Source organism: Cricetulus griseus, chromosome 3 (assembly GCF_003668045.3).
Source record: "Cricetulus griseus strain 17A/GY chromosome 3, alternate assembly CriGri-PICRH-1.0, whole genome shotgun sequence".
NCBI lineage: Eukaryota > Metazoa > Chordata > Mammalia > Rodentia > Cricetidae > Cricetulus > Cricetulus griseus.
This window is the reverse complement of record NC_048596.1, coordinates 116,447,970-116,471,481: the sequence shown is the minus strand read 5'-3', so window position 1 is coordinate 116,471,481 and position 23,512 is coordinate 116,447,970. Positions and strand designations below refer to the sequence as shown.

General features: G+C 49.5%; 1 protein-coding gene and 1 long non-coding RNA gene across 3 annotated transcripts; one reads left to right on the top strand and one right to left on the bottom strand.

Annotated features, from left to right (window-relative positions):
• Nucleotides 1-5,428: 5,428 nt before the first annotated feature.
• On the top strand, nucleotides 5,429-12,308 carry LOC118237613 (sodium/nucleoside cotransporter 1-like). Its single transcript, XM_035442421.1, has 4 exons — nucleotides 5,429-5,524; nucleotides 6,272-6,357; nucleotides 7,447-7,538; nucleotides 12,121-12,308. The coding sequence occupies exons 1-4, from the start codon at nucleotides 5,429-5,431 to the stop codon at nucleotides 12,306-12,308; spliced, it is 462 nt and encodes a 153-aa protein (XP_035298312.1).
• Nucleotides 10,767-23,278, bottom strand: LOC103161061. Of its 2 annotated transcripts, none has more exons than XR_003483941.2 (4): nucleotides 23,016-23,278; nucleotides 13,648-13,784; nucleotides 13,175-13,276; nucleotides 10,767-12,448 (listed from the first exon to the last, which is right to left on the bottom strand). It is a non-coding gene; the product is annotated as an uncharacterized LOC103161061 (long non-coding RNA). The 2 variants fall into 2 exon arrangements; XR_004769141.1 differs by lacking the exon at nucleotides 23,016-23,278 and adding an exon at nucleotides 19,034-22,798.
• Between the last annotated feature and the right edge of the window lie 234 nt (nucleotides 23,279-23,512).

Below are 23,512 nucleotides of genomic sequence, written 5' to 3'. Positions count from 1 at the left end.
TCTCATCTGTCTGGGAGGAAGCAGTCAGCTCTGCCTAGGAATGGAAGACTGGTGGGAACCAAATGAGCCAGGAGCCTGCTGACCCACAAGCTGGCCAGGACGTAGCCTTGGGGTGGCCAGGTTCATCTACTTACTCCTAGTCATGGAACTGAAGGGAGGGGTGATGTAACTTGCTTCTGTAGGCATGACAAAGTGGGAGGAGTGTTTCCAAATGAGTCGTGTGATGCAGGGATATAGCTCGGTTGCTGGAGTGCTTGCCTAGCATGTAAGAGGCCCCGAGTTTGATCCCCAGCACTGCATAAGCCAGGTGTGGTGGCTGTCCAGGCCTATAATCCCTGCATTAGCACATTGAAGGCAGAAAGATCAAATGTTTAAGATCATCTGTGGCCACAGAGTGAATTCCCGGCCATCACAGGATACATGAAACTGTATCTCAATTTTGTTAAATTAAAATAAGTTGTTTTTTAAAATTTTTTTAAAAGCATAATAACTGCTGGGTGTTGGTGGCGCACACCTTTAATCCCAGCACTTGGGAGGCAGAGGCAGGCGGATCTCCGTGAGTTCGAGACCAGCCTCGGCTGCAGAGAGAGTTCCAGGACAACCTCCAAACCCACAGAGAAACCCTGTCTCGAAAAATCAAAATAAATAAATAAATAAATAGGATAATAACTGGGTTTGTAGTGCATTAGTCAAGTTCTCAACAGGGAGCAAGGCAATGTACTAAACAATGAATCATATTTGCCTGTATAATTAAATTCTCCCATGAGTGTAGAGTTCTAGGTTAACAAGGCAGGAGAAACCAAAATGAACAGCTTCCTCATCTCTCTTCACCCTTGCCAGTGACAGAAGGAAGAGGTAGCCTTTGCTGGAAAACCCAAGGAAGCCAGAATGGCTGGAGGGAAGGTGGATCTTGGTTTGCAGAATATCTTAACTTGCTCAGACTGAAAAGGAAACACCTTAGTCCCTCACTGTGTGGCGCGTGTAAGAGAAAGTAAACAGAAAGTAAAAGCACGATGAAGTGGCATTACAAAGCTCCAGCCCATTAGATATTTGCAAACAGTGATCTCTTGACTGAGTCAATTCTCCCTGGCTGATGGCATGGACCACTGCTGGGTGCGGGGCCAGATGCCCTTCCTCTAACTAGTCCTATGCTGTGACTGAGGTCCATGTGCAGCAGACCAGTCCTCTCATTTGGTGTTGGACAGTTGCCATGAGCATCAGGCTGCCAGGTGAGAAGAAGGGCTCCTTGCTAGCTCTTTGGCTAAGAATTTTCCTGAAATGGGGAGTGGCTCCTACAAAAGCAAAGTCAACTATGGGTTGCCTTCAAGAAGTACCTGGGGCTGGATGCGCCAGCAGCTTCTGTAGGGGAAAAGGGCCAGCCAAAGAAACACACCCTGAGCAGAGCCAAAGAAACACACTTTGGCCCTGCAACCAGAACCAAAGAAATGCACCCTGACCCTGAAACCAGTGCCAGAGAAACACACTTTGTCCCTGGAATCAGAGCAAGTGAAAGAAATACACCCTGGCCCTAAAACTAGAGCCAAAAGGCTAAAAAGGACCAGTGAAAGAAACATATTTTGGCCCTGAAACCAGAGCCAAATCTGACCCTAAACCCGTGCAGAAAACCAACCAATCTCTGAGCAGGAGATCTAGCCAGGGATTGAAATCTGACCAATTCCCACCCTGGAAATCTCCCTGGAAAAACCCTGCCCCTAAGAAGCCCTATATAAACCCCATGTCTGTTCAGCTTGTGGCTGTCCCGCTGCCTCCTTCCACCCTAGCAGAGGCAGCCACTCTCCTGGATTCTTCTCTCCCAATAAATCTCTTGAATGAGGTTTGGGTGAGATCTTCTTTCACCAGAGCAGAGCCAACCCTGGGCAGAGCAGAGCAGGACTCTAACACTTTCCCTGGCGAAGCAAAGTTCTTACACCCTGCTCTCAGGGGGACCAGAATTGTAACAACTTTGCTGGGGAAACCCTCTCCTGCAGGAGCAGAGCTGTAACACTGGGGAAGCCTTCCCTGAAGCAGGGCTGTAAGCTGCTGTGCTTACTGTGGCCTGTGGTATTCCTTGGCTCCTGATTGCCAGATACCTTTTCTTCCGAGCTGTAACACTCAGTATTCTGAGCCTCCGGAGTGCCAGAATCCCTGTGGTAACACTTACAGCTTTTTCTCGCCATTTGATGTCAGAGGGATTACATATGCTCTTCTCTCAAATGTTTCAGGACCCAGCACCCTGCTTACTTATGCTTGTGCCTTCCTTGGCAGGCCTAGCAGGGAAAGTGGGACCTCAAAGAATCATTCCCTCAGGAAACAGACTGCAGCATCGGGGACCAGTATGGCAGTGATGTGGAAAGGCAGGAGGAGTAGGACACCCACCCATCCCCCTGTACCCTGTCTTTCCTTGGTGTCTGCATCTCAGACCCTCTTCAGCTTCCTGACTGCCCAGCCTCTGCCTCAGAGAGATTGGACTTCCTGGGTGTGATCCCCGATGGCCACTCTAACGCTGAGGGGAGCAGCCTGCGAAGGACACAGGGCAGGCATCCTGGGATGTAGGAAGGGAGCAGTGTGCCAAGACAGTCCAGGATGGGCCTGGGACAGCAAAGACGGCTGCTGACCTGCCAGCATCAGGCTCCCTGCCAAACACTAGGTTTAATCCTCAGAGTTAGTTCCCAGCCTCAGCAGTTCACACATGAGGGGATATGTTAACTTAAGAGTCCGGGGTGAATCTAGATCTCTGGGCTCCAAGCTCAAGGTTCATCTTGTGACAAGGATCACATTAAATCCTTGTTTAGAGGCCAGGGCCTCTGAGGCTACAATGTAAGGTGGACAGAGAAGCAGCCTACTGACTGCTGGATGCATTGCACCTCTGGCCTGCTTCTGGACACTGAGAGGAAGAAAAGGCAGAAGAAATGGTGGGGTGCGTGAAAGGAGTCACCGAGAAGGACAGAGGCATGAAGATGGATAAGATCTTTTTCCTTCATTGAGGCTGAGGGGACCCCTTCAGTATCAGCTCTGGCCCCATCCCAGGCTCACTCAAGGTAAACATTTATTTTATGACTGAGGGGGTCCAGTGCCCAGACAAGTGGGTATTGGATTTCTTTCAGATAAACAAGCTTGGAAGATCCTGGGGTAGTAAGATTTCCTATTGGAAAATGAATAATACAAAATAGTATACAGTTAGGGGGGAATAAGGAAAATTCCTGCTCTCTGTATATACACAGTGATCGAAGACTAGGTCAACTGTTATGATGAAGCTCGAGGGGAACCTTGTGTGAGGGATCCTTGCGTGGGGGACCTTGGTGGATTCCATATAAAACATGCAAGGCAGACAGAGCTTAAGTGAGAAGTTTTATTAGAAAGGGAAGGGAGGTGGGAAGGAAAGAGAAAGGAGGTAAAGAGACGCAGAGACAGAGACGGGACAGAAGAGAAGAGGAAGACAGGAAAAGTCCTGCTGCCCCAGGGGAACCTCGGGGAAGAGGGCTGGGAGAGAGAGTAAGTGGGCAGAGGTCTGTCTTTTAGGGATCCTTTGCGTGAGCAGACTACGCAACCATGGAATCCTGGGCTGACCAGGATACTGCCTGAGTGAATTCTGCCAGGTGACGGGGCAGGCCGGCGTAATGCCTGAATCCTTACAATGACTGAAGGCCAGGTGTGGAGGTGCATACCTGTAATCCCAGTATTTGTGATGTGGAGGCAGGAGGATTGGGCATTTAAGGCCTTCCTTGGCTACACAGCAGGCTCAAAGCCAGTCTGGGCTAGATGAGATCCTATTCTCCCAACCCTAAAAGAAAAAGAAATTTTCCAAGAGCAGGGGGTACCATTGTCTCCAATCTCTCCTTTTCCAGATTTCTGAAACTGCCAGTGTGTGTCTCTGTGTAAGGACGATCTTTTGTGTATGTCACAAAGGGTCATTAATTATTAAAGAGACATTGCTAATCCTGCCATGTAGGTTTAATGTTTAGCTTGAGGGATGAAAGCATTGTCCCTCAACTTTGCACATGTTGTTTGGATGTTTAGGAAGGAAGGGGAGGGAGGGAGGAAGGAGGAAGGGAGGAGGAAGGAAATGGTGTGCTTTTGGTTTGCTTTTGTGACCGTGTGATGCTTAGACCTGAGCCGCCCACTGTTTGTGACAGTGACGCTGCTTTCTGTATCTTCCAGTTTCTGAAGATGGGTTGCTGATCCCTTGAGAAGAGGAGGTTGAGATACAGGGCGAAGACAAATCACTGCAATGTCTGACAGAAAAAGGAGCAGGGGAGAGTGGGGACAACCAAGGTGGCTTCCTAGAGGAGGCGGCCAGAAGCAAGGCCAAGAAGCAGTAGGTGTGGGAAAGGGAAACAGATAGAGCGCCTGGCCTTGAGTGGGCCTGGTTCCCCCATCTCCTTTTCCTGAGACTGAGCTGGAGTCCCTGCCTCAGCTGTGACCCTGAGCTCTGGGGAGGCCCAACCTACTCCAGCTTTGGACTCTGCCCAGGAATTTCCACAGAAGTGAACAGGCCAAAGCCCAAGCAGGTTGGACTCAGCCCTCCCCACAGCAGCCTGTCCCTCAGCCAGTCCTTCCTGACACCACCTGCTCACTACAGGATCCTCTCCTGCCTCTGCTGCAGCCAGGTAGCGGGCACTCCCCAGCGTGCTCTGCCAGCTTCACTCCTTGTACAAGTGTGTGTCTGGGGATATCCACTTAACCAGCGGGTGTTTGACTAGAGTAGGATACCCCCAAGGCTTAGAGAGGAGAGGGAACTATAATGAGAAGGGGGCTTGGGGGCTCTTATTTTCAGATGAGCTAAAATCTAAAAGCAGCTTTGTTGGAAAGGAAGTGTTTTTGTTTTTTTGTTTTTTGTTTTTGGTCTTTCGAGACAGGGTTTCTCTGTGTAGCTTTGGAGCCTGTCCTGGCACTCGCTCTGGAGACCAGGCTGGCCTCGAACTCACAGAGACCTGCCTGCCTCTGCCTCCCGAGTGCTGGGATTAAAGGTGTGCACCACCAACGCCCAGTGTGTGTTGGGTTTTGAAAGGAAAACCCAGGAGTAGGATTGGCTTCAGCTACGTTTGGATCCAGGGGCTGCTGGAACGGTGTGTTCAAGATGGATGAAACAAACACTTCATTCATTGGCAAGGGTTTTCAGCTGTTGCAGGAGTGATGGACATTATTAGGGCCTCTTTTCTGAACAGTGCCCATACCAAGTGCAGACACCACTCCTTCTTTTCCTTCTCGGTGACAAAGGGACAGTTCACCTTTTCTCCAGGAATACCCGAAGCTTATAAGAACTTGTCTCTCAGAGGATCAGAAGTGAGGGCAGGAAGGACTCTCTCTCTCTCTCTCTCTCTCTCTCTCTCTCTCTCTCTCTGTTTGGCTCCTCTTATTCTCACCTGGCCCTCCCTTCAGCTTTGGACCCTTCCTGGCCTCTTTGTCTTTTAGCTGAAAAGCCTGGCACATGGCAGACGACACACGGAGGCAAAGAGAGTCCGTCTCTCTCACACCTGTGACTCATGGCCTGGAGAACATGGCGGCTGAGTTCTTGGAAAGCATGGTGCGTTTTCCCCTTCCCCCACAGCTTGACCACAGCCGATGGGTGGGAGGTGCCTTGGTCTACCAGCTTCCTCTACTTTGTCCTGCTAACCTCTGCTTTCATAGTGCTGCCCCCAGCACACCTTTATTTCACCCCTTAAACGTGTCCTGAGTACCCACTGTGTGCTGCCTTGCCTGTCGTCACCTGAAGAAAGGTCAGTAAATGTCCCAGGAGGGAAGAACATCCCATCCACAGGAAGAGGAGAGAGGTCGATGATGGGGTGGGGTGCCTGAGGGAGCCTCAGCTTTCAAGGAACTTGCAGTCTTGTCTTGGCTCCCCAAAGGTCAAGCCCAGGACCACAGCTCCAACTATGAAGCCTAATATGATGCCCTCTGTCCTCCTTCTCTTCCCTAACAAGGCTCCCTCTCCTTTACTGAATGCCCTCACTCCCCAAATAATTACATGGATAGTGAGGCAAGAGGGGTCCTGGAGTCACGTGGTGTGTGTGGGGGGACCTGCCTGGGACTTTCCTTAGGTATTCCCTTCTGGTTGCTAGGAAGCTACAGTGTGTCTGTACATAGTAGATGCTCAATGTATGCTTTGCAGAATTTAATTAAGTAGCCCTCTATTTCCCAAGCAAAAGTCTGGTCTCTACCTCAGTCCTCTCATGTGCACAGGGCAGCCAGTGTCTTTCCTATCTCTATGCCCTTCAGCCATAGTTGTCTCCTGGTGGGAAGACTGTCCCTGACTGCTCCCTGTTGGTTTTAGGAGGAAGGCCAGCTCCCACAGGGTAACTCAAGCCTGTCTGAGGGTAGAGACATCTGGGACAAAGCATCGAAGCCCATCTCCAGATGGTAGGTGATCTTAGTGAGGAACTCGGGTCACCAGGAAAAGAGGATGAATGGCTGTCTAAGGGAGGTCAAGGGGAAGTGAGTTTTGCAGGCCTCTGCCTTAGGGGTGACCCAGGCCCACGTGCCCACCTGCCTGCTTATAAGCAGCCAGGATGTCATTCCAGTAGGAAGCCCTATGTGTGCATGGGGCTTCTCAGGCCCTGAACTGGCCAGATCTCCCTGCAACCTCCCTCATTTGCCTTTACTCCATTCAGTTACTGAGCCTCTTTGGGAACTCCAAGACTACTAGTTTGTAACACTGCTGCCCTGGGCCAGACTTCCCACTTTACACAGAGGGGAAGGGACCAATCCACAGGGCCTGGTATGAACCTAGAGGGTCCTGGCTGGCCAAATCCAGCTCTGAGAAGAGCAGGAAGGACACCCCAAGGACAGGGTGTGTTGGTAGAGGGTTCTTCTAGCTTCTGGGGGGACTGGAGAGGATGCCTTGTTCCCTCCAGGTGGGGAGCACTTGGAATAGCAGCAGAGGGCTAAATTTTACCAGCAATGAGGTGCTTGGCCAATGGGACCCTAGAGGAGATTTGGGTAACAGCCCTTCTTCCAGGGACAGGCTAGTGACCAACTAACCAGAGGACAAGTGTCTATTCTGGACACCCAAGGCAGTGGGGATGACGGACTGCATACTTTTACACAACCTGTCTCTTGAGTAGGCACTGAGGACTCAGACAGTAAATGTTCCTGTCCCAGGGAACCAGTACAGGGTTGAGAATCTCTCCATCTTGCTCACTGGGCAGGTAGAATCAGGGAAGAGGCTAGACAGCCGTGTTTGGGCCTCTACCTATTGGTTAGTTGCTTCCATCACCCCAGAGCATGGGTAGCCTTGCAGAGGCCTTAAGTCTCCACATGAGCAGAACCATGGTGTGTGTCCTTTGGACTGTGGTTGCTTTTCAGCCTTGTTGAGTAGCAAGGCCAGCCTGGGTTTATCCCATTATGCACTGGGAGCATACCTGAGTAGCTTGTACCTGTGGGTTTGGAGGCTCTCCAGTGGGGTGGAAGTTGGGGGTCACTTATGAAAGCTGGCGGATCTCTCCTCAGGAGGAGTCTACAGCTGACGGGGCGAGCGAGAAGCTTCTGCAGGGAGCACAAGCAGCTGTTTAGATGGGTCCTCACAGGCTTGCTCTGTACTGGTATGTTGGGGCCCACCCTACCCCATTTAGGAGACAGTTACTGCCTCTCTGGTCTTCACATTACAAACCAGGCTCATTCACTCACCCCATCAACCAATATAATTTGTAGAGCACCAACTCGGCCAGCTCAAGATAGGAGCTCAGGTCTCCATCAAGCCTGACTAGATCCCATTCCCTAGTCCTTCACCAGGAGCAACAAGCCACCTGGGAGGATGGTAACCTTCAGGGCTTTGGTCTTGGACCAGCTAGGTAGAGGGGAAGGCAATGAGGACTGAGACCCTCCCATACCTCACCCCTCAAAGCACAAAGGTCAGGGAGCAAAGGTGAAAAGCAGCAGGGTGTGGGCTTTGATAGTCTAGTGTGGCTGGAGGGTAAAGTTTCTGAAGGGTGCCCAGCCTGAGTGTCCTGAGGCTGGAGGACTCTGAAGAGCCTGGAAATCAGGAGCAAGGAAGGTAGTTGATCTATTCGAGAACTTGGATTTGAGACAGGCACGGAAGGATTTAAACTGAGAACTGTCCAGACTGACATCACGCCGTGAGCCCAAACATGGCTTCAGGAGAGACAGAAGACAATGGGGCTTCGGGGTGTGTGAGGATGAAATAAAGGCAGACTGGAGCGATCTGACAATCAAGGCAGTGATTGGTGCTTGCTGAATCTGGGAAGTGTGTGCAGGACGGAGAAGGTCTTGGGTTAAGGCTGCCCCTGCTTCCTGCTTAGATGATAGACACAAACTCACACATATAAATACACACACATACATACAAACACACACACACACACACACACACACACACACACACACACACACACACAACATGACAGATACAACGGTTCATTCCACAGAGCACAGGTGGAGGAGATAGTCTCCACAGGGAGGGAGAGACCAAAATCTTTTGCTAGGGGTAGAGCGTCTAAGCCATGGGCAGATGAAGTCGTTTGCAAAGGATCTTTGCAGAATGATCTGAGAAATGGGTTAGGGACAGAAAGTCTGGGACCAGCTACATAGAAAGAGCTTGCAGAAGCCAAGGGCTTCAAAGAGGGAAAGACCAACAGTATGTCTGTAAAGGATCAGGGATAAGGGCTGAGCAGTGAGTGTCCACTGATTTAGGGACAGGGGTGTAAAAGTGGGCTTCAGGGTGGTGGTGCATACCTCTAATTTTACCACTTAAAAAGCAGAGGCAGGCAGATTCTGTGAGTTCTAGGCCAACCTGGCTTACTTAGGGAGTTCTAAGTCAGTCAGAGCTACATAGTGAGACCCTGCATTTAAAAATGGGAATGGATGAGAGGTCAGGCAGGGAAGACAGTAAGTATAGATGGCTAACTCTTTGGAGAAATACATTTGTTTGTTTGTTTTTGAGACAGAGTCTCACTTTGTAGGTTTAGGCTGGTTTAAAGTTTACTGTATCATGCAGGCTAGCCTTGAACTCATGGCAATCCTCCTGCCTTAGACTCCTGATTACTGAAATTCTAGGCATGAGACGCTATTCCTTGCTGAGAGCTAGAAGGAAATACCAGGGGTCAGGGTGTGTGACCAAAGGTTGAAGATGGCCATGTGTGTTTTGTTTTTTTTTTTTTGTTTTTGTTTTACCAAGACAGGGTTTCTCTGTAGCTCTGGCTGTCCTGGAATTCTCTCTCTGTAGACCAGGCTAGCCTGTACTAACAGAGATTTGCCTGTCTCTGCCTCTGCCTCCTGAATGCAGAGATTAAAGGCATGAGCCACCACCACTCAGCTTGGCTGTGTGTTCTTGATGGGAGACACTTTGAATGTATTTCTGAGCTAAAGGGACTTTTTAGACAGAAGGTGCCTGGAAGACTGGGAGGAAAGGCCAGCCTCATCTATATAGTGAATTGGAGGCCATCCTGGGTTACATTAGTCCTTGTCTCCAAAAATAGCTTGGTCAGGGAGATGGTGGCTCAGTGGCCAAACATACTTGTCACACAGGCCTGAGGACCTGAGTTCTATCCCTAACGCACAGGTAGGTGTATAAGGAGAGAACAGGCTCCCAAAAGTTGTCCTCTGACCTCTATACCTGTGCAGAGGTACCTGCATGCCAACCCATGATAAATTCCAATTTTCTTTTTAAATGGTCTGTGGTTACAGCTTACTTGGTAGAGATCTCACCTAGTGTGTGCAGAGCTCTGTGTTCAGTTCCAGCACCACACACAACTGGGAATCTTTGGCTACATGGCAAATGTTTTGCCCTCATGGGCTTCTTGTTGTTTGGTTGGTTTTAGGATTATAATAGTGGTTCTAGGAGGGAAGGAGGAAGGCAGGCCATGCAGCTAGAAAGGGTAAAGAGAGCCCTGTTCTGTGAGAGCTCCCTAGTAAGAGAAAGGGAACTTCATTTGTACAGGTTGACTTACACTTCAATTTTGTCATCCCTTGAGTTACCGGAGCTTGATTTCTGGGATCCTGGATTGTCCTTTGGAACACTTTCCAGGAGGCCCTGACCACTACCATTCTTCAGTGTCTACTGCAACTATCCTAGCTTCTCTCAGGGCAGGTGACTCTGGTGTCCCGTTTCCATAGTGTGCACCAGCCCTGGACTCCCACCTCCCCTGCTTTCTGCACCACTGTGAGAGGTTTTTCCAGAGTCCCTGTGCTTGCTGTGGGTATGCGATACTCATGTGCTCACAGGTTCTGCCTACCTTCAGGTCATACAAAACATTTCTCTCTGAAGGTCTGTGTCCTGCTGGGACTCCTTTCAGGAAGCAAGGCCTATGGTCCCTCGCCCCACCATGTCACAAACACCCTGAGCTCAGGCCATTGTGTCAGGTCCACCCCTGAATCTTCTCCAGGCCCCCAGCCCCTCGCTGTGTCCTGCTCTAAGTAACCTGGTAGCAGGTTGCAGGTGAATAATTTTCTTAAATTGCTTCACCTCACATTTTCCGTCGGTGGCTCAGTCTCTTCCACTCTTCAAGAGCCCTGGATTTTGAAACTCAAAAGTCAGGGAGAAGCATTCCCTCTCTGCTGTTGCTGTGTTCCTTTTCTGAGGCAAATACTCAGACAGGCTCAGTGGCCCACAAGAGAGCCAGGCCAAGGAAGAGGAAACTGCAGGACTAAAACTGTCATTGGTGAGGCTGAGAAATGGCTGTCAGTAAAGTGCTTGACACACAAGCTCAGGTCCCCAACATCCATGTAAAAACTCCATCATGAGTCTGCCCGTCTAGGTAGATGTATTAGTGGTGTTGTGGGGTATCCACCAGAGAAGACTTCTCAGTCACGGGTTCAACGGAACAGAAAGTCTTTATTAGCTGCATAGCAAATACGCTGGGTGTTTGGGATCCCCAAGCCTTTCTCAGGGTGAGTTTTTAAGCACAAAGACCATGTCCTGGGTTGACATACTCCTGTTAACAAGAACAGTTAGAAGCAAATCTACAGAAGCCAAAAAGCAAGATTAATATTTTTGAGACTGTGGACTTTGATGGGTTAGGTCTTTGTTTTTTGTTTTGGCAGGTGGTGCTGTCTACTTGCTGAGTTTTATGGCTGACATCATGGTGTCATTCAATCATGAAGTCTGGGGCCCTGTTACAGTAGAGTTCTTAATACCATGGGCAAGCAGCATGGCAGGGACTGGATGAGATCAGGCCCAGGAGACAGAGTAGGGTTCCTTCTCTTAGAGCAGTGGCTCTCAACCTTCCTAACACTGCTTCCTAATACAGTTCCTCATGCTGTGGTCAAACCCCCCCCCCCAATATTATTTTGTTGCTACTTCATAACTGTAATTTTGCTACTGTTATGACTCATAATCTAAATATCTGATAGCAGGTATTTATGACCCACAAGTTGAGAACCACTGTCTTCAGGGTTTCAAAGAGAGGAGGACAATCACGTTCCATGTAGTTAATGAGTAGTCAGTAATATGCGTTTGTAGCCAGGTTGCCTGGGCAGCAGGGAAGGCGGAAGCTATCCTCCTTAGCCAGCGCAGGGTCACAGCAGGGGGCTTATCAAGTTCCCAGAGGCTAGTAACCTGAGCTTTCTGAACTCTTAGAAATGAGGATTGCAGACCCACAGACCTAGTAGGGTGCCTGCCATGTCTTTTACTGCAGCTGTGAGAGCAGAGAGAGGAGGAGGCTGTTATGGATGAGTGTGGCCTAAACCGAACCTAGCAATCCTATGCACAAGCATGCACACACACACACACACACACACACACACACACACACCACATGTGCATGTATGAGAGGGAGGAAGAGAGAGATCGTTATCAACAGTATAGGGTAAAGGCACAATCTGGAGTCCAGGAGTCACTGACTCATCCAGCCTGGCCCGCTGGAGACTTAGCATGGCTCAGGCCAGTTGCTTTGTTGATGCCCATAATGTCATCCCCCAGTCTCTGCTACCACTTTATAACACAAAAAAGCCTTTTTTACACATTTTGCCAGGGCCTCAGGTATGCTGGACAAACCTCCACCCCTGAGCCATGTCCCCAGTCCCCTAATAACATTCTGACACAGTGGGGACAATTGTTTCACTTCCAGGTGAGGACAGCTAGGCTGGGAGGAACTGAGTGACAAACCACGCTCTGGGTTTAGAGTCGTTGTCTTCCCCTGCTGAACCCACCAATGACTCCTCCTGCAGCGTACATTGCTTTCTTGATCACCGCCTGCCTCCTGGACTTCCAGAGGGCCCTGGCGCTGTTGGTCATCACCTGTGTGGTTCTTGGCTTTCTGGCCTATGATCTGCTGAAGAGACTTCTGGGGTCCAGGCTGAGGAGGTGTGTGAAGTTTCAAGTCCATTCTCGCCTGAGCCTCTGGCTGAAAAGGTGAGTGAACCCTCAGCCTTGGGCCTCCTAGAAGAAGGTGTCCCACTCTGCTTGTTCCCTGGAGCTCTGAGCAGAGGTGCTGGGTGGCTTCAAAAGCATTGGCCAGCTCTGGCGTCTTGCTAGTTTTTGTGATGCCACAGGTCACTGAGGGTTAAAGTCAGGCTGATGAGAGTTTTCTATGTTCAAGAGCCTGGCCACTAAGCACAGAGGTCTTTCCATGATGTCTTATTAGGTAGATCACCAGGGGCCAGCTTATAAGCCAACTGCAGAGATCACAGACACCTGGGAACATCCCCAGTGCCCAGTTCAACAGGCTAGCTTGGGCCATGTGCCAACACTTTAAATTAGCCCCCAGGGGATCCTGATATAATTAGCCATGTCTCTGAATAATAGTTTGGTGTTTGATCCCTGGAGTCCATGGTGGAAGGAGAATACTAACTCCCTAAAGTTGTTCTTTAACCTACACACACACACACACACACACACACACACACACTAGTAATAAATAATTTTTAATAAAACATTATTCTAATAGTTCTAGAACTTAAGAAATGGCTTGGTGGTTACAAACATTACCTCTATTGCAGAGGACTCTTGTTTAGTTCCCAGCACCCACACTGGATGGTTTACAAGTGCCTGTAACTCCAGTTCCAGGGGATCGACTGCTCTGGCCGCAGCAGACACCTATACACAAGTGCACATGCCCACCTCCCCACATATATACACAACTAAAAATAATAATAAGCCTTTAAAAAATTGTGTTTTGGAAACCACAGAAACTCCATAGAGAGAGAAGAGGGAGTGCCACCCTTTTCAGTTGCTATAACTAAATACCACAGACAGAGCAATTTATAGAGAAGAAAGGTTTACCTTGGCTCATGGTTCTGAAGTCTGAGAAGTTCAAGAGGTTGGCTTTTTTTTTTTTTTTGACCTTATGTTTAAGCTCATGGCAGCAGAAGGGCAAGAGAGAGCCTGTAGGAGAGAAGAATCAGAAGAGGCCACCTTGATTTATACTACCTGCCTGCTCCCCATAGTAACTACTCCAGACCTGTGGAGTGACAATTCACAAATGTCCCCTACGATTAACCTGTTTCTGCAAGAGAGGACCTAATTATCTCTTAAAGGACTCTCCTTCCAGCACAGAGACAGTTCAATTTCACCATGAAAAGTCAGACATGGTGGTGAGTACCTGTAGTCCCAGCACTTTGGAGACAGAAGCAGGGGACTGGCAAGTTTGAGGCCAGCTTGGGCTATATAAGACTCTGTCTCAAAATAAAACAAATTCAACATGAGTTTTGATAGGAAAAACCACACCCAGACCATAGTATCCCTGCCTGGCCCACCTTGAACCCTGTGCTTTTCACACACACAACGTGGCTTCCTGTCTCAACTGTCTAGTCTTTGCTTGGTCAGATACCGACTGGAGAGTCCAGAGTCCAAAGTCTCATCTGAGGGTCAGGGCCAACTCCTCTTAGTGAGCCTGTAAATAAAAACAGGTGTTTACAGCAGGGCAGTGGTGGTGCACACCTTTAATCCTAGTACTCAGGAGGCAGAGGCAGGCAGATCTCTGTGAGTTCGAGGCCAGCCTGGTCTCCAGAGCAAGTGCCAGGATAGGCTCCAAAGCTACAGAGAAACCCTGTCTGGAAAAACAAAACAAAACCAACAACAGCAAAAAAAATCAAACAGGTGTTTACTTCCAAAATACATCAGGTGGGTAGGATACACAGTCTAAAAGGGTGAGAGAGACAGGAAGATGGGGAAACAGTACCAAGCAAGTTTGAAAAGTTTGAAGTCCAAGAAGGCAAGACCCTAATTTTTAAAATCTATCTTGTTATGTTATATTGTTATTGTGTGTGTGTGTGTGTGACACATGAGAGTTTTGGGTGGGTATGGATGTGTATGTGTGGAGGTCTGAAGACAACTTTTGGGAGTTAGTTCTCTCTTTCCACCATGGGGGTTGAATTCAGGCCATCAAGTTGGTGTGGCAAGCCGAGGCATCTTGCCAGCTCAAGACCTTCAGATTCCAGAATCGTTTTTCACTTCCTGCTGCTTCCTGGGCTCCTGGGATGGTTGGACAGTTTAGCCCTGTGACTTTGCTGGGCTCAGTCTACAGGGCTGTTCCCACGGGTCGGAATTGTACATTAATGCCTGTGGCTTTCCCAGGCTGATGTTGTATATTGCTCTTAGATCCATGGCTCTGGGGTCTCAGGGTGGTCTTATGCTACAGGCTTCTTACACCCACACCCACCTAGGCTGCTCCCAGCATCCTTTGCAGTCAGGAAGAAGTTAGGCCCTACAGTTCTTGCATCACCATGTGGACAGCTTGAATTCTTCCATATTCTGTTATTTGTACCTTCTACAGTGGTGGCACATTAAACTGGAAATGAGGTAGTTGCCCAGAGAGAAAACTCCAGAGAGTTACAGGGTTTCACTGGTACACTCAGCTGTGTGCTGTTTTGTGAATACCTCTGAAGAAACTATCCCAAAGAACCACCCAAAAGGATGGGAGGCAATTGGGTCTGGAATTGCCAAGAACCAGGAAGAGGGTCTGTTCCCAACAGTCAGAGTAAAGGACCTGTAAGGGTCACTCTTTCCCTGGGTCCCTAAGGGTGTGTGTATATATGTGTGGGTGTGCAAATGTGCATGTTTGTCTGTGTGTGATCCTAAGGCTGATGGGTTTTTATCTCTCTCTCTCTCTCTCTCTCTCTCTCTCTCCTGTAGAGGTCTAGCTCTTGCTGCTGGTCTGGGCCTAATCTTGTGGCTATCTCTGGACACCTCTCAGCGGCCTGAACAGCTGGTGTCCTTTGCAGGGATCTGTGTGTTCCTTGTCCTTCTCTTCGCTGGCTCCAAGCATCACCATGCTGTGAGTGTTCAGTTGACTACCCAGGCTGGAAGCCAGTGGATGCTCCTTGGGGGTTGTGGCTGGGATGAGATGGATGCCCCTATTGGGAGAGCATCTGAAGCTCAGCAATGTGCACTGGGACAAGTTCCCAATGCAGCTGTTGAGGGGCACATTGGACTGGCAACCCTAAGTGGAAAGTTATCTGTCTAAGAAGCCCTTGAATTTCCCAGTGGACAGGAGGCTCTCTGGGGACGATTGCTGATCTCTCTCCAAATTCACAGGCCACTGGAATTTATTTCCTTGGTAACATGTTCCTCAGGTCTGTTGGCCCAGGAACCACCCACCCCAGAAAATAGCGGAACTGAGTTTCCGGTTCTGTTGGAGAATCCAAGGGAATTGTGAAATCGTTAGCTTACAATAGTAGTTCTCCAGGTCTACTTCCCAGACCAGAAGCCACAGCATCTCCCCGGAACGTATTAGAAATGCTAAATCTTAGGCCTGACTCCTCACCTATTGAATTAGAAACCCTGGAGTAAGCCTGGCCTCCCAGGTGACTGGTACACGAAGTGCCCTGTTATGAGGGAAGTCCCTGTTGTACAGTACTGAGAAGAGATGGGCTCTTCTCTCATTGTCTCCGCAGCTGAGCAGCCATGCCCCAGAATCAGGACCCCTGTGTCCTTCAGCATGGCTGCACAAGTGTCAGAGGGAGGTATCAAGGAGTCATTCTGTGCTGAGTAGGAAAAGCAGCCCTAGGGCCTGGGCACTCCTCTGTCACATGGGACATCAAGAGACCTGAGGTCAGGGTGCTGAGATCCCATGGAGGATAGAAGGTGAAGGTCCAGGCAGACAGAAATCATACCCTGAGATAGAGAGGAGCTAGGCCTGGGCAGGCTCATGCCTATATCCGAAGGTCTGAGAATTGAATGTTATGCCATGCTCAAAAGCAGGTAAACTGCACATTAATCCGTAGAATTCTGTACTTGCCCTGTCTCACTGCTGCCAAGAGCCTGGCCTAGTCTGAATCCCATGTGATTTTTAGCAAGCTGGCCCCGTGCTAGGCTAGACCCAGGCAACTGCAGGCAGGACAAAGCTCATGGTGTCCTCCCTGCTCCCCCATTACCACCCCCAGCACCTGCCGTGGACCTGTGGATCCTCCAAGCCTCTGGGCTCACTAGAACCTTTCTGTTGGCTGGCAGGTGTCATGGCGGACTGTGTCCTGGGGCCTTGGACTGCAGTTTGTGCTTGGCCTCTTTGTCATCAGGACAGAACCAGGATTTGTTGCGTTCCAGTGGCTAGGGGATCAGATCCAGGTGTGTATGTTGGGTCCTGCTTCTGGGGAGTTGGGGAGAGGCCACTTGATTCAGGGAAGATCAGAGAGATGGATTGGAACCAGGAAGATTAGAGCCCCATAGCTAGGGTGAGGATGTGGTGCTGGCCAGGAGCTTGCAGAGGCCACCAGCCCAAAGAACCCAACCATTCTTATCCTTTCAGAGTCTGGGTCTGGTGTTGAATGGATTCCCAGATGGTGAGGTTCTCAGGGTGTGCAGATGCCAGGTCATATGACCTGCAGTGGTTTTCAGTGGATATATATATATATATATATATATATATATGAGCTCAAATTGCTAACAAAGAAATTACCCACTTGGCACTTGGATTTAGAAATGATGTTTATTGAAGTCATACTTGGTTTTGTTTTCTTTTTTTTTTCAGCTGCCTACTTTTTCTTTTTAGACAGTGTCTCGTTATGTAGCCTTTGATGGTCTGGATCTCACTTTGTAGACCAGGCTGGCTTCAAATTCACAAAGATCTGCCTGCCTCTGTCTCCCAAGTGCTTGGATTAAAAGCATGCGCCATAGTGCCCAGTTTATATCATCTGCTTTTTTTTAATTCTGAGTTGTTCCACGTGAAAACTCTTGGAGTTGGCCTGGCTTAGCTTATGTGCATGTGTGCATGTGTATGTGTGTCTTCATGGTGTAGCTACAAGTGTACATGTATGTAAAGGTTCGAGAACAGTCTTGGGTGTTGTTCCTTAGGCAACATCTCTTTCTTTTGGGACAGGGTCTCCCACTGGCCTGGAGCTTGCCGAGTAGGATGGCTGTCCAGAGATCCTGAGGGTCCCTGTGTCCACTTCCCCAGCACTGGGGTTATAAGCACCTGCCCCCACACCTGGCTTTTTAAAACTATGGATTCTGGGGATCAAAACTTAGGTCCTTGTTCCAATGAGGCAAGCACTGTGCCAATTGAACTAGTCCCTTCAACTTCAGTGGTTGTTGTTGCTTTACTCTTTGAGACAGTCTCACTGTGTAGCCCAGGCTGGCCTTGAACACCTGGTAATCCCCTGCCTCAGTTTCCCAACTGAGATTACAGGCACGAGCTACTTACTATTACTAGCTCTTGAAGTTATATGTCTCTTTTGTTTTGAGAGCGTCTCGTGTAGTTCAGGTTAGCCTCAAACTCACTATGAAAAAGTATATATAACATAAAGTTTACCATTTTCATGTTTGTAGGTTTCATTAACTAAACACTGTTGTTGGAGGCCACACACAGGGACTATGTCCCAGAGCTGGAACATCTTGAGGCAGGAAGGCCCGTGACTGTGGCATCCTTCTTTCTTCTGGGCTGGACCTACTCCCTCCATCCTGGTTTCTGGCCATGGTTTCCCTTCCTTTGTTCCTAGGCCCACTTCTTGTATTTGTGTTCCCCCAGGTCTTCCTGAGCTACACTGTGGCCGGCTCCAGCTTTGTCTTCGGGGAGACTCTGGTCAAGGATGTTTTTGCCTTTCAGGTCAGTTGATTCTTGCTCCAGCAGGGGTTGACAGCTGCTGCTCAGGTCCCAGCTGAGCTGAGAGGAGTTGCGCTCAGGTGATGAGGGTTCCTGTGGGCACAGCCTGCTTGTCTGGTGACACTTGGGCTATATTTTGTAAAATGTGGGGAAGTTTGCTACTTCTGCATTACTTTTCTTAAACACTAATCACAGAACCGCTAGAAGGCTGAGGGCAAGAAGTGGGGAGGGACTGAGAGACAGCTCCCAACTTGCTGCAGGGACACTGGCTCCATAAATGCAGTTTCCTGTCAGGCCACCTCCTTAACCCCTCACAGCCAGCCTCCTCCACAGAAGCTTCCCAACCGACATAGGCTACAGCCATAGGCTATGGCCACAGGCTACAGCTCCCTCCCTCTGTCCTCCTCTTTCGTCCCCCTCTTCTCCCTCTCTCCTCCCTCTCTTCTCCTGCTCTCTCAACATTTTATTGTACATCTACCATCATGCAGAATATTATAGGAGAAATTAAGAAAAGTTACCCCTCTGTTTTCAAGACTCCATTGTCTCATGGCAGAGCCCAGACAGGCCTAGTCTAAAACAGAGCAGCTCATGTTGGGGACACTGCTGATGTGCCCCCCCCCCCTGCTGTTCTGGAGTTCTGATTATATTTCTTTTCTCTCCGGTAACCTGGCCAAGCCTCTGAAATGCCTTGTTTAGTGAGGATTTTGCTCTAGTCCCCCCCTTTAGTATAGCCTGCTTTACAGCCAAACTGTGTAGAGACCCTGAAGCTCACTCCAGACTTACACTGCATTTCCAAAAGCCAGGCAGAGAGAGTGACAGCCTGGCCCCAGTGTTTTGCCTCTGATGCCATAGTAACAAGGAGATGAATCATTGTTGCCAGTCTAGACCACTAAACCCATGGAAGGGTTGTACAGACAATGCTGGTAGGTTCTGAAGTTTCTGCCTTTAATTCTTACTCTGGTTGCTCTTCCCAGAGCCTCTCTACTCCGCTGGGGATGTTGGACCCAGGGGCCTTCTAGCCTCAACTATAGACTTCTGGGCGTGTGTAGAGCCAAACCAAGAAGTCCAGACCTTTCTCTTGGGCCTAAACCCTGACCTCTTACCAGTTTTCCTTGAGGCTCAGTGTCTGTTGTGCCAGCGACCCTTTGAGGAAAATCCAGCCTGTCCAAAGAGTTTGAATGATGCCAGTGCTACAAGGAAAGGGAAGGTCTCAGATTCCTAAACTCTGCCTGACCCTGGGCAGATTTGCCCCGGAGATCCATCATGTATACAGATATCAGGATGGGCAGCCTTGGCCATCCCACAAACTCACCCAAATACCATTCCCATAGGGTGTGGGGAATGTTCTCTTTATATCTACATCACCAAGTAGGGGGTACCCAAAGTTCCAGGGAACAGAGGTGAAGATTGCTGCAGGTCACTTCTTGAAAGAACCTCACAGCATAGCCCTGACAGCTTCTCAGCTTCAAACAACATAAGATGACCCTACCTGCTTCCATTGTGTGGGTTCAAGTGCCTGAGGCAGACGCAGAGCCTGCAGGGGAGAATGTGTCACTAGGGATGCTGAGTGAGACTCCCTAAGGATGTGGAGGAGTCAGTCCCAGGACACTGAGGATTGCGAGGTCCTGGAGGTGGAAGCAGGATGGTGGTAGTGTGGTAAAGGCTTGGAGGAAAGCTGGTGCATCTAAGGGACAGGGCCAGCTTCAGTTTGAGGCATGAAAACGTCTGGAAGGAAGTCAGAGATGGTCTGTGATTTCAGTGGGACTCTGCCTTGAAGAGTCTTATGCCAGGCAGAGGCATCTGGGGATCTTTTGTTGAGACAGGGCCTGGATGTAGTCCAAACTGGCCCCAAACTTTTGATCCTCCTGAGTTCTGGGATTACAGGCATGTGCCACCATGTGTGCCTGGCACCTGGGTCTTCTCCACTAAAGAGGAACCACTGAAGAGTTTTGAGCAATCCCAACTATATTGCTGGTTAGTTAACATGTCAACAGCAGATAGGAAAGATAGTAGGCAGGATGCTGGTGTGTGTGCTGGGAAGGGACCCAGCAAAGAAGATGCATTGTCATCTAGGGATGCCAGGTTAGGGACAGCAGACAGCTGTGCATCATTTAGCCCTCAATCTTACATGTTGCTGTTGCAGTAGCATTTACCATTTGAGGACAAGGCTTGGTCTTGCTTTGCATCCTTCGTTCAGCCTTAAGCCTCACAAAGCCATGCCTGGGGGCTCTGCTGTTCACTGAATGAATGAAGTAAACAAGTGGTGGCTCTGGAGTAGACCTGGGAAGTTTCCCTGTGTCTGCTAGGAAGGGTGTGCAAGGGCACCATGTCCCAGTAACTGACTATACGGTCCTGGCGTCATTTCCCTGAACTACCTTTGTTTTTCAAGACAGGGTTTCTCTGTCCTGGAACTCTCTCTGTAGACCAGACTGTCCTCAAACTCACAGAGATCTGCCTACCTCTGCTCGAAAGTGCTGAGTTAGGGTCTCATGTAGCCCAGGCTGGCCTAGACATCATCACAGAGCTGAGTATGAACTTAAATTCATGATCCTTCTATCAATACCTGTGAAGTGCTGGGATTACAGGCATACAACACCATGTCAGATTCAAGGGCCCTCCTCCCCTTGAACTCCTGCAGCAAAGCCCAGGCCTTCTTATCCCTCAAGGGCCAAACACAGACTCAGAAGCAATTCAGGGTTATTACAAACCACTTTGTCCCACTCAGTGCTGGATATTCTAGTGGAAGAGAAAAGTTTGGGGGGTAGGGGGTGGGGCAAGGGGGGGAAAGTCCTAATAACTGCTCCAACTTACAGAGAGGAGATGTCTCATACCAGCCCTTCCGAGAAAATATGATTATCCCCTTTATAGATGAGGGACCTGAGGCTCAGAATGGCTGATGCTTTTGCAGAGTCACAGGCCAGTGAGTTAAGATTGGAGCCCCAGCCCAATGTTCTTACTTTTTAGTTTCTATGCCCTGACATTAGAGCCCTTTGCTTGGGTGGCAAGGGGATCTGGGTCTCAGAACATTTGTTCTCCTCCTGGCTTATAAGAGAAAGTGTTCTTTGGGATTGCTGGTTGAGCAGGGCAGAAACCTGCTTACCTCTAGCTTCCCAGAGAGGAGGGGGCAGGGCTGCTTCTTGGCTCACAAACTAGAAGGGCAGGTAGAGCAGGCAAAGGCCAGAACCAGGTCCCGTAACAGCTGCAGCTTCACAGCCTTTCTACTTAGCCTTCAGGGTCAGCTTCACCCCTCACACAATGTTTACCCCATCCACACCAGATGTTCATTCTTACAGGACATCAGCTCCATGGAACCACCTTTCTCTGCCAGATGGACAAGTCCAGGGTTCTGATTGGGCTACATTAGATAATATGTCCATGCTTGAACCAGTTACCCTGTACCCAACGACTGGAACAATTGAGCTCTTGTGCTCTACTCTGAAGCACTGATTGCACACCTTTGATCTCCTCACCCAAGAGGCAGAGGCAGGTGGATCTCTGAGTTCGAAGCCAGCCTGGTCTACTGAATGAGTTCCAGGACAGCTAGGGCTAATGTCCCAAGCTTGTATTAGGGGTTTAGGAAGGGATCAGAACAATGATGAAGATGGTCCCCCCTGCCTGGGAAAAGCAGTGACAAGCATGGCACCTCTGGCTGGCTGTCTTCCATCGTGTCTCACAGCTAACTGGGGCTCTATCTGGGGGTCTGGGTTGTACTTCCTGAACAGTGTTTAACTCTTTCATTAATATGCAGAAAGGCAAACTCAAACTGGCTTTAGGGCACAGGAAAGATTAATTTCTATGATTGGGAAGTACAGGGACTTCAGGTCCTGCTGGGCCCAGGTGCTCAACGTGACCCAGGATCTATCAGCCTTCGTCTGATTTTGCCTCTCCTGATTCTGATTCCCCGAGTTAGCTCTGAGCAGACTATCTTGAGGTGGTGGCAAATATTTACCAGGCTTGTATCCAACAAGCTTTAGCAACATTAGAAAGGAAGAAGAGGAAAGGTGGGAGAAGGGATGGAGAGAAGGAGACAGACAGACAGACAGAGACCAACATTCTCACTAGTTCCCACTGAGTGCCTCTAGGCCTGGCTGGCAGCGCATATCTGAGCAGGACCTACACCTGACTTTCATTGTCACACCAGGAACCCACAGGCTGGCAGTGAAGAAGGTGGTTATTGATGGACAGGAAAATCTTTGCACAAAAGAAGGAAGGGAAGGGAAGGGGCTCCAGGCCGGACAAGCAGCAGCCACTTCTCGAAGGCCCCCATTCCAGACTGTCAGTGTCCCTGGGATGGCTGCTGTGTCCTTCCCTCTCTGGTGGAGGCTATGACATCCTTTCTGGAAGAACACACATGCATACATCTGCCAAGTGTGTCTCCTCAAATCACCCTTTAGAGCCATTGAACCTCATCTGTCAGTGCTAGGCAGGAGCTCTGTTGGCATTTGACCTCCCCTTTTATTTATGGAGGGTCTATCCAAGCCCTGGGCCATAATCACCTAAGGAGACAGGGCTGTCCAGGGCTAGACCTGTCACTGGGCTTCCAGTGACAAGAGTCAGCCCCTTCCTCACACTCTGAGGTGACACCAGTAATAGTGTGTTTTTTGTAAATCCAGAAGCACCCTTAATAACACTGGAGAGGCACTCATGCTAACAAAATACTTGAGGATTCACTATTCAGTTAGCAGGAGAATAACACATGACTCATCATTGATTAGCCTCAGAAGTTCAATTCTAGAAATTTCCTGGATCCTGGGAGGTCAGTCCAGCACATAAATTTCTGGTCAGTGTGTTAGCCAATGGCAACCTTAGCAAAGCCAGCCCCCCCCCCACACAAATAGAGAGAGAGAGAGACAGAGAGACAGAGAGACAGAGAGACAGAGACAGAGACAGAGAGAGAGAGACAGAGACAGAGAGACAGAGAGACAGACACAGACAAACACAGAGACACACATGGACACAGACACAGACAAACACAGAGACACACAGAAACACACACACACACACACACACACACACACACACACACACACACACACACACACACACACGCACGCACGCACGCGCACACACACACCCCTCACACACCTTTCCACCTTGAGACTTGCCTCCAGGTAGGGTGGCTGTGTTGGGTACTGAGTTGAACTCAGGCTCTTCTGTGAAGCTCCAGAATCTAGTCTAGTCTCTGGCCAGCGTCCACTCCAGGGAAGCCTTCCCTGAGTGCCTGCAGATTTTTAGATTCAGGCTGTCTCCTGCTGGGACTTAGTCCAAATGATCTTTTCTCCAGGAAGTAGAATCACCCAGGGACTTCTTCAGCCTCCAGTTTCTCCTGGACCCAGAGTTCTGCACAGTCCACGTGGTGTCCCCCTTCTGGCTGCATCTGTTGGATTAGTCACTCTCCCACCCCTGCCCCCACCCCTGCCTTGGCCCCATCTCCCTTCTAGTAGCTTTCCACCCAATCCTCCTGTGCCCCCCTCCTCACACCCCCAGTTCCTGCTTTCTTGCTGGGTCTGGCTGACCCAAGATCACTCTCCTTTGCCTTTCACAATGGATAGCTGCAGCCTCTGGCACAGGCCCCATTCTCA

Coding starts and splice junctions, on each gene's coding strand:
- LOC118237613 (XM_035442421.1), top strand. CDS start 5,429: ATGGCAGACGACACACGGAGGCAAAGAGAGTCCGTCTCTCTCACACCT. Junction 5,525..6,271: donor CTGAGTTCTTGGAAAGCATG/GTGCGTTTTCCC, acceptor TGTTGGTTTTAG/GAGGAAGGCCAGCTCCCACA. Junction 6,358..7,446: donor TCGAAGCCCATCTCCAGATG/GTAGGTGATCTT, acceptor ATCTCTCCTCAG/GAGGAGTCTACAGCTGACGG.